The sequence below is a fragment of the Lynx canadensis genome, chromosome F1, assembly GCF_007474595.2.
Source record: "Lynx canadensis isolate LIC74 chromosome F1, mLynCan4.pri.v2, whole genome shotgun sequence".
In the NCBI taxonomy this organism is placed as follows: Eukaryota; Metazoa; Chordata; class Mammalia; order Carnivora; family Felidae; genus Lynx; species Lynx canadensis.
In genome coordinates, this window is record NC_044319.2 from 67262596 (window position 1) to 67276371 (window position 13776).

The 13776-nt window shown below is 55.2% G+C and overlaps 1 protein-coding gene and 1 pseudogene across 2 annotated transcripts; both read left to right on the top strand.

The window, feature by feature from the left end:
• The first annotated feature begins 5330 nt into the window (after positions 1-5330).
• On the top strand, positions 5331-6158 carry LOC115505636 (annotated as a pseudogene).
• Positions 6159-7149: 991 nt separating this feature from the next.
• On the top strand, positions 7150-13407 carry SSR2 (signal sequence receptor subunit 2). 2 transcript variants are annotated; one of them, XM_030303351.1, is made up of 6 exons: positions 7150-7227; positions 7648-7802; positions 8924-9022; positions 9652-9760; positions 11758-11835; positions 12879-13407. In XM_030303351.1, exons 2-6 carry the CDS (start codon positions 7648-7650, stop codon positions 12987-12989), a joined length of 552 nt encoding a protein of 183 aa, XP_030159211.1. In that variant the 5' UTR covers positions 7150-7227; the 3' UTR covers positions 12990-13407. The 2 variants fall into 2 exon arrangements, with proteins under 2 accessions (XP_030159211.1, XP_030159212.1); XM_030303352.1 differs by lacking the exons at positions 7150-7227; positions 11758-11835.
• The last annotated feature ends 369 nt before the right edge of the window (positions 13408-13776 follow it).

Sequence of the window (13776 nt, forward strand, 5' to 3'; positions counted from 1 at the left end):
CGGCGATGGTTTCACGAGTACGTACACGTCCGCACACCAAACGGTGCACTTTCAACGTGAGCAGCTGGGGCGCCTGGGTGGTTCGGTCGGTGAAGTGTCCCACTCTTGATTGCGGCTCAGGTCATGGTCTAGGGTTAGTGAGATCAAGCCCCACGTGGGCTCTGCGCTGACAGCCTGCTTGGGATTCTCTCCCCACTCTCTCTCTTAAAAATTAGCATTTAAATATGAGCGATGTATTGTGTCAGTCACTGCTAACAGAAACTAGCATTTAAAGCCTCTCTCAAATAAACCAAGAGCTAAGTTCCTATACCGAGTGCGTTGCGCGGCACGGAAATGTTGGCCGCCAGCGGGGGAGGCGGTTCTGTGTGATACCTCGGCTCAGACGCTAGCGTCTCTGCCTCCTGCTTATCCGATCTTGGGAGGGTCACTTAACTTGACTTTGCCTCAGTTTCCTCGTCTGAAAAATAGGGATAATAATAATATCTACCTGATAGGGAGGCAGTGGGAAGTTCTCAGTAAGTAGAAGCTGCAGTTACTCTCAGTATTGGTGTTTCGTTCTGGAAGGAGTAAATCTGAGCCGTGTTTAGTAAAGATGTGAATTGGAAGGGTGTCGAGAAGATATGGGAGGTTGCCGCAAGACCTCCTAGAGGAGGTCAGTGAGGTAAATTGCCCGTGTGGTAGCGGGGCAAGGGGTGCGGGACCCCAGGGGAGGGGGGCCCGGGGTGGGGTACTCACGCTGGTCAGCTCCTGGCTCCCTTGGTAGCCCACATCATCTGTGAGGTTGTAGATGGATGTCAAGGATACATCAAAGGTGCTTAAGGAGGGATCTTCTGCCCCTGCAGCTCCCCAAGCTTCTCTGGCCTCCTGAGGAGAGAAGGAGAAGCCAGTTAGAAGGCCGAAGCTCTCGGGGCGCCTGGGGGGCTCAGTCGGTTAAGCGTCCACCTCTTGGTTTCCGCTAAGGTCGTGACCTCACGGCTGGTGAGTTTGAGCCCCGAGTCTGGCTCAGCTGACGGCTCAGAGCCTGAATGGGATTCTCTCTCTCTCTCTCTCTCTGCCCCCCACCTTTTTTTTTTTTTTTTTTTACAAAAAAGAGGGAGTAGCTCACAGCAGGCAGGACTGCCAGGATCAGCCGTCCTGGCTCCTGCCTCTGCCCCAGCCTGCCCCTTACTTTGGGGTTGGAAGATAAGGACACGTGTTCTTTCTTCTTCATGATCATAAAGTTCTGCGATCACTGATGTGATGAGGCTCTGGCGTGTCTGCCCCCCCCCCCCCACAATCCTTTAGTGTTCGTGTCCTCACAGAAGTGGTTGTCATGGCAATGGGAGGGTGGGGTCCGGGCCCCTGGGGGTCCCGGGAGGGCTCCTGTGAGGTGCTGAGACAGCACCCTTGCACACACACAGACCCCTACTTCACTTCTCAGCGGGAGGGGGCCGCAGGCCTCACTCCCCAACCCCCACCACGGTGAGCAGGAGGACGACTGGCCTTAGGGAGGGAGACCACGGTCGAAACCTGAAAATAGGACAGAACCTCAAAGGGCATCAAGACGCGGCTCATGTAGACTCTGGAATTCACCCTGGACTCCGCCTTTGCTGGAGAGAACTTTAACAAGAGGCAGAAAATAGTCCACCCAAAACTTCGGTGGCCAGGTGCACCTGAGACTTCCAAGGGATCCAAGGACTTAGAAGGGCCCCTTGGTGTTCGTAGGATCCTAGATTCTTCCGAAAGTCATACAGGGCATTTTGGAGAAAACTGAATACGGACTCCGCATCAGAAAATAGTATATTATGTCAATGTCAAACTTCGTGGGCGTGATAATGTTACTGTGGTTATGGAAGACAATGTTCTTGTTCTTGGCCGGCACTGGGGTGTGCTCAGAGAGGGGGTCTAAGACACCCTTCAGGATTCCTGCTCACCCAGTGCCAACCTGGCTTGCAGAACCAAGAACTGACGTTGAGTAGCTAGGAAGAAGTGATTGGCCTCGCAGAGCCCAGCCAAGTCCCCTGTGGCTCCAGAGGCGGGAAAGCAGAGGGAGGGAAAGGGGGAGGGGCACTATGGGGGGAGGGAGGAGCCTCTGGATAAGACTGAGGGTGTGGCCTTGCTAGGGGTGTGGCTATGCTTCTAGGAACCCACAGCCTGAGAGAGCATCGAATGTCTTAGTGGATGCCAAGGAGGAAAAGTATTGATACCCAAGCACCGTGCCTCTGGCACAACAGGAGACCTCTAGAAAATTAGAGACACCTCTGGAGACAATGGCTGGGGAGCCCCTACACTAACAGAGATTAAGGGCCTGCTACTGTGTAGAAAAAAGGACTGGAAATAGAAACTAGGTTTGATTACAGAAAAATAAGGTAGTTAACATTTCTTGGACATCTCAGTATTTATCCTGACATTTATACTCGTTATTTCAGAATTTGATTTTTTTTTCTATGAGAATATAAACATGTATTACTTATGTAAACTAAAAATGAGTTTATTGGGGCACCTGGGTGGCTCGGTCGGTTGGCTTGGGCTCAGGGCATGATCTCATGGCTCATGAGTTCGAGCCCCACGTCGGACTCTGTGCTGACAGCTCAGAGCCTGGAGCCTGCTTCGGATTCCGTGTCTCCTCTCCCTCTGCACCTCCCCTGCTCACACTCTGTCTCTCTCTCTCAAAACAAATAAACATCAAAAATATGAATTTATCGCACGATTCCATTTAACGTTTATTTATTTTTGGGACAGAGAGAGACAGAGCATGAACGGGGGAGGGGCAGAGAGAGAGGGAGACACAGAATCGGAAACAGGCTCCAGGCTCCGAGCCATCAGCCCAGAGCCTGACGCGGGGCTCGAACTCACGGACCGCGAGATCGTGACCTGGCTGAAGTCGGACGCTTAACCGACTGCGCCACCCAGGCGCCCCAGCACATGATTCCATTTAGATGGGGTACGTAGAGTAGTCGGATTCATGGAAACAGAAAGCAGTGATGGTTGCCAGGGGGTGGCGGGAGACAGGAATGGGCATTATTGTTAAATGGGTACAGATTTCAGTTCGAGACGTTGAAAAATTTCTGGAGACGGATGGTGATGTGGTCACATAACAACGTGAATGTGTTTAACGCTAGTGAACTGTACACTTTAAATGGTTAAAAACGGCAAGTTCCATGTTGGATATATATTTACCGCAATAAAAAATGAACCCGGAAAAACAGAAATGTGGCAGAATTACGGTCATAGCTGTGATTCTGGATGCTTCTTGAACACTGGCATGGCTCGCTCACAGAAGGCCCCTCCCGCCAGTTTATGAGCTCCCGGGTTGGGCAGCAAGGCTCCATTTCTGGACACCTGCCTGGCCACCAGCCAAAAAGCAGCTTGCCACTTCCTCCTCAGCTTCGCCACACACTACCTTGGTCGCCCTCTTGTTACAGATCCCAAAAGAGAGGTCGGTGGGCAGCTTGGGCTCTGTCTTGCACATCGGGAAACAGAGCATGAAACCCGTGACCCAGAGGAGACACCTAGGCAGCCTCACGTGGGCTCCGCAAAGCCTCTCCGTTCTGGGCACCCGGGTGCCTGCACGTCTAACAAGGCTCTACGTTGGTTTGGTCTTCCTTCGAGGAGGGCAGGCAGCAACTGTATTCTTCCGGAAGTCTTTCAACAGAAACGTTTCCCTCAGCAACTGACTGCCAGAGTCTTCTAGTCAGAATAGATTCTAATGGGGAGAAGTAGACAGAGATGATGTGTCTTCACCAACCCACGCCTTGTCTTGAGACTTTCCATCCACAGTGGGATGTGCCAGGGTCCCGGGGGGTGAAATGGTCTGTTCACACAATTTCCCAGGTTTTCTCTGGTCCTAGAGAAAGAAAGGACATGGGGTGTGCAATTCCAAGGGGGTTGCGAAGCAGAGTCACTGGACGTAGGTCCCTGTGGTAACCAGTGGATGGGAGTATCCTATTCTGTCACAAGTCGGGTGTCTATTTCCTTCTCGAATGTCCACAGCCCAAAGCACCAAGAGGCGGGATTTCTGAGGCAGAGTCAACTGCCTTTTTAGAGAACATTAGAATTAAAACAAAGCAACGTATTCATCAAAAAGACGCAGTGAGGGGCACCTGGGTGGCTCAGTCGGTTAAGCGTCCGACCTCAGGTCAGGTCATGATCTCACGGTTCATGGGTTCGAGCCCCGCGTCGGGCTCTGTGCTGACAGCTGGGAGCCTGGAGCCTGCTTCGGACTCTGTGTCTCCCTCTCTCTCTCCCCCTCCCCGCCCTCCCCGCATCTCTCTCTCTCAGAAATACCCCCCCCCCAAAAAAAAGACACAATGAAGAGAATGAAAAGACAAACCAAGGACCGGGAAGTCCCACGCTAACCTCCTTCAGAGCACCGAGGACAGCGCCACGAACCTGTCCTCCTCCCCGCCAACCCCCTGCAGTTTCAAACTCTTCCACATCAAGTGTGCCTTGTGTCTTATACATGTTTGTTCACCCAGAAACTCGCATAGGGCTGGTGATCATAAGTGGTCAATAAAAGTGATTTTTTGGGGGGGGGGGGCAAAAACTTGCACTGATCAAAAGCCTGAAAGTGAGAAAGTGGACAAGTGAGAGAGGTCTGTGTGACTAAAGAAGAGAGGGGAGTGGGTAGTGGCGACAGTGAAAGGTCTTGACTGTCAGACAAGGGAATTTCATTTCATGGACAATGGGAAGCCGCTGATTTGTTGTTTTGTTTGTTTATTCTTTCGTTTGGGTGCTTGACATTGAATTTGCCGTCTCATTCCAGCCTTGAGTATACTTCACCCCATAGCTAGGTTCCAACCTCTTTGGGGGCAGACACCAGGCCCTAACTCTGTACTTCCCACCATGGCCGTCACAGTGCTTGACTGACGTATGACAGGTGCTCAGTAAATGAGTGCCCGGTGTATCGGTGAAGGACCCAGTGGCTCAGCTGGGGGGGCAGAGGCCGAAGGGGCCACAATAACATGGAGCCTTTTCTCTTGTGAACCCAGAGAGGCTCTTCGGCAGAGCATCTAGACTGCGCATGGGGAAGACAGACTCCTTCCGTGTGCAGCTGAGTCTGAGAAACAAAAGCACCCACACTTCCCATGACTCCAATCCTGGAGAAATGCTCTGGGAAGGAATAAGAATTCCCGCAATCAGCAATCGGCACCTCCTTTGTGCTCGGCGTCGCTGCAGGACCTTTGGATAAGTGTACCCCGGAGAAATAGCACCTACGACTAAGGCAGTTTTTCCGGGCCAGAAACAGTTGGGGGAAAACATTAAACTGGGGTACTGTGAAAAAGCAGTGTAGTCTGGCAAAGTCAAGGGAGGCTTCTGGGGCTGGGGGGGGGATGGGAGGGTGAGGGGGGTGGGGGGGGCGGGGACTGGAACATGGCCCTGACCGATAGGTTGGATATGGATAAGACAAGAGCAGATTGGCCTTACAGACAACACCGCCCGGGAACCGCCCATGCCCCCCCCCCCCCACCGGCTATGGTCAACGCCACCTTGTTCTTCAACATCGTCATGGACGGCGAGCCCTTGGGCCGTGTCTCCTTTGAGCTGTTTGCAGACAAATTTCCCAAAACAGCAGAGAACTTTCATGCTCTGAGCACCACGGAGAAGGGATTTGGTTTCAAAGCTTCCTGCTGTCACAGGATTATTCTGGGATCTATGTGCCAGGGTGGTGACGTCACACGCCATAATGGCACTGGCGGCCAGTCCATCTATGGGGAGAAATTTGATGATGAGAATTTCATCCCGAAGCACACAGGTCCTGGCATCCTGTCCGTGGCAAATGCTGGACCCAACACGACCGGTTCCGTCTTTCATCCGCACCGCCAAGTCCGAGTGGTTGGACGGCAAGCACATCGTGTTTGGCAATGTGACCGAGGGCATGAACGTCGTGGAAGCCATGAGTGCTTTGGGTCCAGGAGCCGCAGGAAGATGACCAGTGCTGACTGGGGACAAATCGAATACATTTGACTTGTATTTGGTCTTAACTACAGGAACATTCCTTGTGTAGCTCTGGAGAGCACTCCTCTGCCCCCATCTGCTTGCATATATAATCTTTGTGCTCCCCCTGCAGTTCCCCGGTCCCGGGTTTTCCTTGCCCCCCCCCCCCGACTAGCTGGATTGCAGAGTGAAGTTTATGATCATGAAATAAAAGTGAAACAACAACAACAACAAAGAGCAGATTGGAGGGTGTGTGTAGAGAAGTTGTCATTCATTCCTGGAGTCCCCACTGTGCTCAGGCATCCCGCTAAGCAGTGGAAAACAGAAACCTGTCCTCAAGGAGCTGTAGTGTGGGAGGTGGAAGTGGAGGGGAGGCTAAAACAAACACAGGACATGTGTATTATTCCACAAGAGTGTTAAGTCCCAGAAAGTAGAAATCTCAGTCCTGTTTGTCACTGTATCCTCGGTACCTAGAACAGTGCAGGCACGAATCTGGGGCTCAATAAATGCATGCTGAATGAAGAAATGCTGCCGTGGAGATACAGAATAATAGTAATGTTGACAGTTACCATTTACTGAGCACATACTTGTGCTAGAAAACATGCTCAGATACATAATCTTATTGGACCTCCAGCATTTGGAGAGTGCTGGAATTATCTCATTTTACAGATCTGAGAACCAAGGCTTTACAGAAATGACGCCTGCCTCCAGGTTACGTAGCCCGTGAGCGGCAGACACCTAATTCACGACTGCAGAACCCCACAGGCTGCCTTGTCCAGAACGCTGTTTGGGGGCGTCTGTCTGGCAGCTGATGGAAAAGTGCAGGGAGAGACCCGAGACAGGGCGGCCACCGCAAGGACACAACGAACAGTAAGGCGCACGAGCCGAAGCGGTCGCGGTGGCGCCGGCGAAGAAAGGATTGCTGTTCCGGCACCTCGAAGCTCGGGGCTTGGCGACTTCCTGGATGCAGGACCTCGTTTGTCGCCTGGAAGTAGAAAGGATGCCGGTAGCCCCGAGAGAAAGAGCTTTCCCCTGGTTCCTAGCTCGCCGGTGCGCCGACCCCGCCTCCAGCACTGCGGGGTCCGCAGGGCACTGGCCGCCGCGGCCCCGGGAGGTACCGCAGCCCGGCTCGCGTTCCGGGCGCGCGCGGGCGCCGCAGAGCCGGGGGCGGGGCCTGGCCGCGAACTACAATTCCCAGGGGGCATCGCGCGGAACACCGCCGTTTTCGGCTGAGCTCACTTCCGGCCTCCGGGCTGCTGACTCTCTCTTCCGGTCTTGGTGGCCCCCCGAGAGGCCCGTGGGGTGCGCACGGTGAGCGCCGAGCCCTGGGGGGCGCGGAGGCGTGGGTGGCGGCGGCCGGGCGCTCGGTCACGGCGGGCACGGGAGAGGCGCGCCGGCGGGAGACGTGGCTTCCTGGCGACAGGGGGCGCACCGAGCGGGCCGGGCCGGAGGGACCCCGAAAAGGATGTGGGCCAGGAGGAGCGGGGCCCCGGGGAGGGGTGTAAGGAGGGGCCCTCGAGCGTGCGCGGAAACCCGTGGGGCCGGGCGGAGGAGGGGGCGGCGGGGTCTCCGGGGCGGACAGGCAGCCTGGCGGCGGGGTCCGCGCTCGTGGCTGATGGGGAAGGGGCTGCGGCCCTGGCGAGCTGGACTTGCCGAGGGACCTCTGCCGGGAAGATCGCGGCGCCCTTACGTGCGTGGGTCGCCCGCCCCGCTCGGCGTTCCTCTCCGCAGATGAGGCTGCTGGCGGCCGTGCTGTTGGCTCTGCTTGCGGTCAGTCGGGCGGAGGAAGGAGCCCGGCTGCTGGCCTCCAAATCGCTGCTGAACAGATACGCCGTGGAGGGGCGAGACCTGACCTTACAGTACAACATCTACAATGTTGGCTCGAGGTGAGGCGGCCCGGGGCGCATGGGGGGACTTCTCGGGGTTCTCAGGCTTCACGGCTGGGACCAGAGACCAGCACAGCGAGCGGATGTTCTGGACCCGCTTTCACGTGAGGTACCGGGGCCATCGGCCACTTTGTTGAGTCGGGAGAATTTCTGAGTGGGGAGGAGCAAGAACTAGGGTCAAACCAGGAGAGGAAGATGCGAAGGCTGAACGAACCCACATGATCCTTTGTTACCTTGGGGGCGTTCAGGGTTCAGCACGTTGCTCCCTTCCTTTAACTTTATTCGCTGTGGTTTTTTCTTCCACACGAGCCTTAGCCTTCTTCCCCTGTGTACATACACACAGACACACGGAAATTGGGGCAAGAATGAAGTTAGGCCTGTGCCTTCCCGGATATTTGGTGCTTCTTAGCCATAGAATCCAGTCCTTGACCGAGATTCTTTAGTGCGACGAAGCCAAGTTTCGGTGTGATTCCCATCTGTCTTCTGTATTTCTGATATTTTAGGACAAGCAGGCAGATTTAATTGCTGATCACTTTTTTGGTTAAAGATTTTGTTTTTTATGTGTTTTTTATTCATTTTGAGAGAGAGACGGAGCGCGAGCAGGGGAGGGGCAGCAAGAGAGGCGGAGAGAGAATCCCAAGCAGGCTCCCTGCTGTCAGTGCAGACACATGGGCTCCGTGCCACCCACTGTGAGATCCTGACCTGAGCCGAAACCAAGAGTCAGACGCTTAACCAACTGAGCCACCCAGGCACCCCTGATCGCTCCTTTTTTTTTTTTTCAGTGTTTTTTTTTTTTAATATGAAATTTATTGTCAAATTGGTTTCCATACAACGCCCGATGCTCATCCCAACAGGTGCCCTCCTCAGTGCCCATTACCCACTTTCCTCTCCCCCCACCCCCCCCCATCAATCCTCAGTGTATTCTCAGTATTTAAGAGTCTCTTATGGTTTGCCTTTAAGGTTTTGTTTTTAAGTAATCTCTCCACCCAACATGGAGGTTCGAACTCACAACCCTAAGATCAGGAGTCTCAGGCTCTACCAATTGAGCCAGCCAAGCACCCTAATTATTGATTAACTTTGTATCTGTTACATACTAACCACTTTTGTGCCTCCACTTACAGCGCTGCATTAGATGTGGAGTTATCCGACGACTCCTTCCCTCCGGAGGACTTTGGCATTGTGTCTGGAATGCTCAATGTCAAATGGGACCGGATTGCCCCGTATCCTCTTGGCGCCGGGTGACAAAGGCTGGGGGCAGGGGTGGGGGCTGTGGGTGTTGGGGATGACACGAACACATTGCCGCAGTGAGGTCCTTCAAACGGTCTGTCTGGCTGTGTGTGGCCATTTGTCCATCACCTCTCTGGATAGGATAGGACGAGAGGAAACTGAGTGTGAATTAGTGTGGACTTGAGAAAGGAGCTTCCTAAAGTTTAGGTTATGAGGCCCTATGACATACAATACGAGAAGGTGTAGACGCTTAGATTTTCTGGTCAGGGTGAGTGTTCTCCTTGGGGTTTTCTTGTTCTTACTCTGTGCTTTCAGCCTTCCTTCGGTTAGTCACTGGCGGTTTCTGTGAGAGTGGCTGGTGTCCCATCCGCAGTACATATTCCTTCAGAAACCTCTGTGCTGGGTACTCGTGAAGAAGCTGGATGTTGAGTGTGCCAGGGACCCGTATGACCCCACACGTTTCGGGCTTAGGAAGAGGTCTGCAGGAGCGTCATCGCGGGGTATTGCGGGCGATTTCGCCGTGTGTTGACCGCTCCCTTTGTGAAGGGTGCATTTAGTCCGCAGGCGGAAAGGATGTTACGACACCAGCCTCATTTTCTTCCTTCCTTAACTGTCCGCCCAGCGCTAGCAACGTCTCCCACACGGTGGTCCTGCGTCCTCTCAAGGCCGGCTACTTCAACTTCACCTCGGCAACCGTTACTTACCTGGCTCAGGAGGACGGGCCTGTCGTGGTGAGTGGCCCGGACCTTAGCTGATGCGTCTAGGTCTGCTTCCCTTTGAAAACTCTTGCAGGAAACCTCCAGGGCGTTTCCTCACTAAATTCTGAGGAAGGTAAGAAGGACCAGAAGCTGGGGCGCCTGGGTGGCTCAGTCGGTTGAGCGTCCTCATGATCTCCGGTTCATGAGTTCGGGCCCCGCATCGGGCTCGGTGCCGACAGCTCAGAGCCTGGAGCCTGCTTGGGATTCTGTGTCTCCCTCTCTCTCTGCCCTCCCCTGCTTGCACTCTGTCTCTCTCTCTCTCTCAAAAATAAGTTCATTAAAAAAGAAAAAAAAAAAAACCAAGAAGGAGCAGAAGCTGGGCATGTTGTCCTTAGGAAGGAATGTGTTTCAAGTTATAAAGATCCAGAATCGAGCGGTTGAAATGGTGGGAGGGGAGCCCCGTAGCCTTCCCTCCGCTCCACGCCTACTGCTTGGCTTTAACCTGGGACATGTCATTTGACGCCCAGTTTATCGTCGTCCTCGTCCTTCCCATCCGGGTCCTAGGGCACCGGCAGATCACTCCTGGTCTCTGCCGTTGCCGGCCCTTTCCCTTGCTTGGAAGATGCCTGCCGCATGCGCCCTGGTGGTGCAGCTAGATGCTCTCTGCCTCCGGCTTTCCTTCTGGCACGTTCTGCCCACAGACCCTTCGCCCTAATGAGACCAAGCTCCTCCCCGCCCTCCCTGCCCTCTCTCATTCTTTCTGTTTGAAGTGTCCCCCCTCCCCCACTTCAGCATCCACCCTCCCCAGGCCCAGCCGTGGGCCGCAGCCCTGGTGTCTGTCTCCTGCTTTTACGCCTCGTGCTTTTTTCCTCCTCGCTCTTCGAGCAGACGTTCGCCGACCGCGTGTAAACTTCAGTAGCTCGCACAGTCTGGGCCACCGGAAGGAACGTCTATCTCTGCCATCTCAGTACTTCTTACTTGTTGGTCTGAAGCCATGCCCCACCCCCAGCTTACTCAGTGGCCCCTTGCGGGGCCACGGACCTCGTCTTAGATGTCTCTCCGTTTCTCCCATGTCATAGGAAGTCAGTAGTAAACATTCCTTCGATGGGTTGATGAAAAGGTCAGCAGACATTTATTGTGCCCTGGTGGTGCGCTAAGACCTGGGGACACCGAGAAGATTGGGACACTGTCCTGGTCCTCAGAATGCTCAGGCCTTGAATTTGTGAAGGCCTCTGACAAGACCGTACAAGCGGCCCGTAGGCTACGTGATGAGTGCACAGTAGGACGGAGACTTCACGGAGTCAGCCGTGGAATAAAACCTAAGATTCTCTGAGCCTCGCTGCGCTTTTTTGAATTTTTTTAATAAACCACGTGGAACCAGGCTCTTGTAACCATGGCTCAGCTCTCACTTCTTGTGTCCTTTCTGTTTTCAGAACCTCCTGTGGGACTCTGGTTCTACCTGGTATTTGATAGGTTAAAAGACACGAGATCAAAGGCTCGGCTGCCCCTGTAGAGCGAGCTTGTTTGCAGGGCTCGGCCTGCTTTCCGGGCAGGAATGCGGGCAGCCCCAGCCCCAGCCCCCCTTCCAGCGTGCCCTTGGGTGGGGCCTCGTGCTTTTCAGAGTCCTTCTCATTTCGTTTGAGCCTCGTATCACTTGTGAGTACGGAAGCGTATTTCCACTTGAGGAACGGGGGCGCGGTTGCTCGCCCTGCAGGGGGCTGGTGGGCCTCTCTTTCCGAGTTGGAGACGCCTGAGGAGGGAGGACTGGCTCCGATCTCGGCCGCACAGCTGGCCCCTGTTTAGAAAAGGCCCCTCGGGTGTCTCCTGGCTCCTGATTTACTCCTCTTTGCGACACACTAAGAATCCTCCAACTCTATCCAGTCCGGAAGCTTTTCCGCGTCTTCTGGAAGCTGTCTTGAGCCTCCGCGCCCCGAGAGTCCCTCCGCTGAGGATTGGGGTGGGCGGGACTGCCCCCCCCTTAACGTGAGAAGGACTGGATCTGCCCTGATGCCCTTCTTTTCTCCTTTCAGGTTGGCTTCACCAGCGCCCCCGGACAGGGGGGCATCCTGGCTCAGCGGGAGTTTGATAGGAGATTCTCCCCCCATTTTGTAAGCTCTGCCGAGTCCCCGTACCATTCCCCAGGGACAGGGACGCCCTCTGGTTCTGGGAGCTGTTGGTCTCCTTAGAAGATTTGTGTAGTTTGTGGGTTCTCATCATACCTGTGTTTTTTGGTGTCTGACGCAGCCAGCCAGCAAATGTCCTATGTCCCCGTGGTGCCGGCAGTGAGATCGCAATTGCCCGAGCCGCATGCCTGCCCTTTTTCTCTACTCAGCCTCGAGTGGAGTCCCCTCTTGGAGTCCTGGGTCTCTTTTGAGGCTTAAAAGAGTATCTTAGATTCAGAGAGTTGCAGCGCACTGGGCAGGCCAAGGAGCGCTGTTGTGGTCTGGTCTCAGAGAGCATTCTTTGAAGACAGGCCAACTGAGGAAATTCACGTGTGTATTTATTCAGTGAATAATCGTGAAGTTCCTAATTCTGCGCTCAGTTCTGTGCTTTGCTTTCAGAAGACGGAGGTGATGGAGACACGCGCTCGCTTCCCAGGGGGTAGAGGGCCGTGGGGGACTCAGAACAAGTCCCGGGAGAAACGGGCTGAGACCGAGACCGCAGTCAGGGTGTCGGAGCATCTGACCTAGTCTTCCAGAGTCGGGGAGGGCTTTCAGGGGGAGGTGGTGTTCGACCAGCCAGAGGAGGGAGAGAAGGGCAGGCATCTTGTGTAGGGGGAGTAGCTCAGAGGAAAGAAGAAGGCCTGACAAGCGGGTGTGCAAGGCTGGAGGGCAGAAGGCAAGGGAGAGGAGTGGAAGAGGGGCTGGAGGTGTGGGCTTGACTGTCCGTGCAGGGCTGGGCGTCACCCCTGGAGACTGTCTGGAAGAGAGAAGCTTCTCTTCGGTCTGGGTCAGGTCAGGTGAGGCCTTGGGCTCCACAGCTCGGAAGACAGGTGGTCCTGTGGTCAGACGAGCCTTTCCGCTAAGGTTCTGCTGAAAGTTTGGGCGGGACTGCTGTCTCTCCCCGTCTCGTCATTCGCCACCCCTCCCCTCCCCGGCCCTCCTGTGCCCTGATCCAGACTGGTAAGCGAGGCCCGTGTTGTCCTCCACAGCTGGACTGGGCAGCCTTTGGAGTCATGACGCTTCCGTCCATCGGCATCCCCCTGCTGCTGTGGTACTCCAGCAAGAGGAAATACGACACTCCCAAGACCAAGAAGAACTGAGTGGGGCGGCCACGACCCTCCCTCCCCAGGAGACCCAGGTGCTTTCCGGATTCCGAAGCGGATCTCGAATGCAGTCTCTTCTCCCCTCGCCCCTGCCACCCTCTCCTGGATCCTGTCTGCTCCCAAGCAGAGTGAAGGGCAGGGCCTCCCCTCCATCCTGAAGCCGTACCAACAGGGACGCCTCCTTTGCCTCCAGCCTCAAAGGCCCTCGGGTGCCCACCGTCGAGCCGGGCAGGCGGGCGGGGAGAACTCCGAGGGGTCCAGGAGGGACGCTGAGGAGACTGCGTGGTGCTGCCCACCCAGAAGAGGCTGGAAGACGACGTGAAGGCCGAGGGACTCTCGAAGGCATGCCCGGTCTCTGCTCTGGGTCAGGGAAGCTCTGACCAAATGGGGTTTTCTAATAAAAACTGATGCCACACTGCCGTGTCTGCTCTTCCGTCCCCGGGGTGAGCTTGGGCCCCGGACGTCCCCGCTCCCGGGTAGGTGAGCCGGGCTCTGCTCCTTGCTGGAGGGGCTGTGGTCCTGTTCCCACAGGGGTGTCTGTCCCCTTTGAACACCTTTGCTTTCGTCCCTTGCTTCCGTCTCTGCTCTCACCAGGCCCCACGTGCCGCCCATAACCTTCCTTGCCTGTGAGCTCCTCTCCGCGGCCAGAGGACGGGGTGAGGGGTGAGCTGAAGGGCGGTCTGCGCGCCAGCAGCTGTTCTCGGGCCCCAGAAGGCATGCTGGTCTCATTTACTCACTGACCGGTCTTGGAAGAGCTTGTTTAATGCCTGGTTCTGGTCCTTTC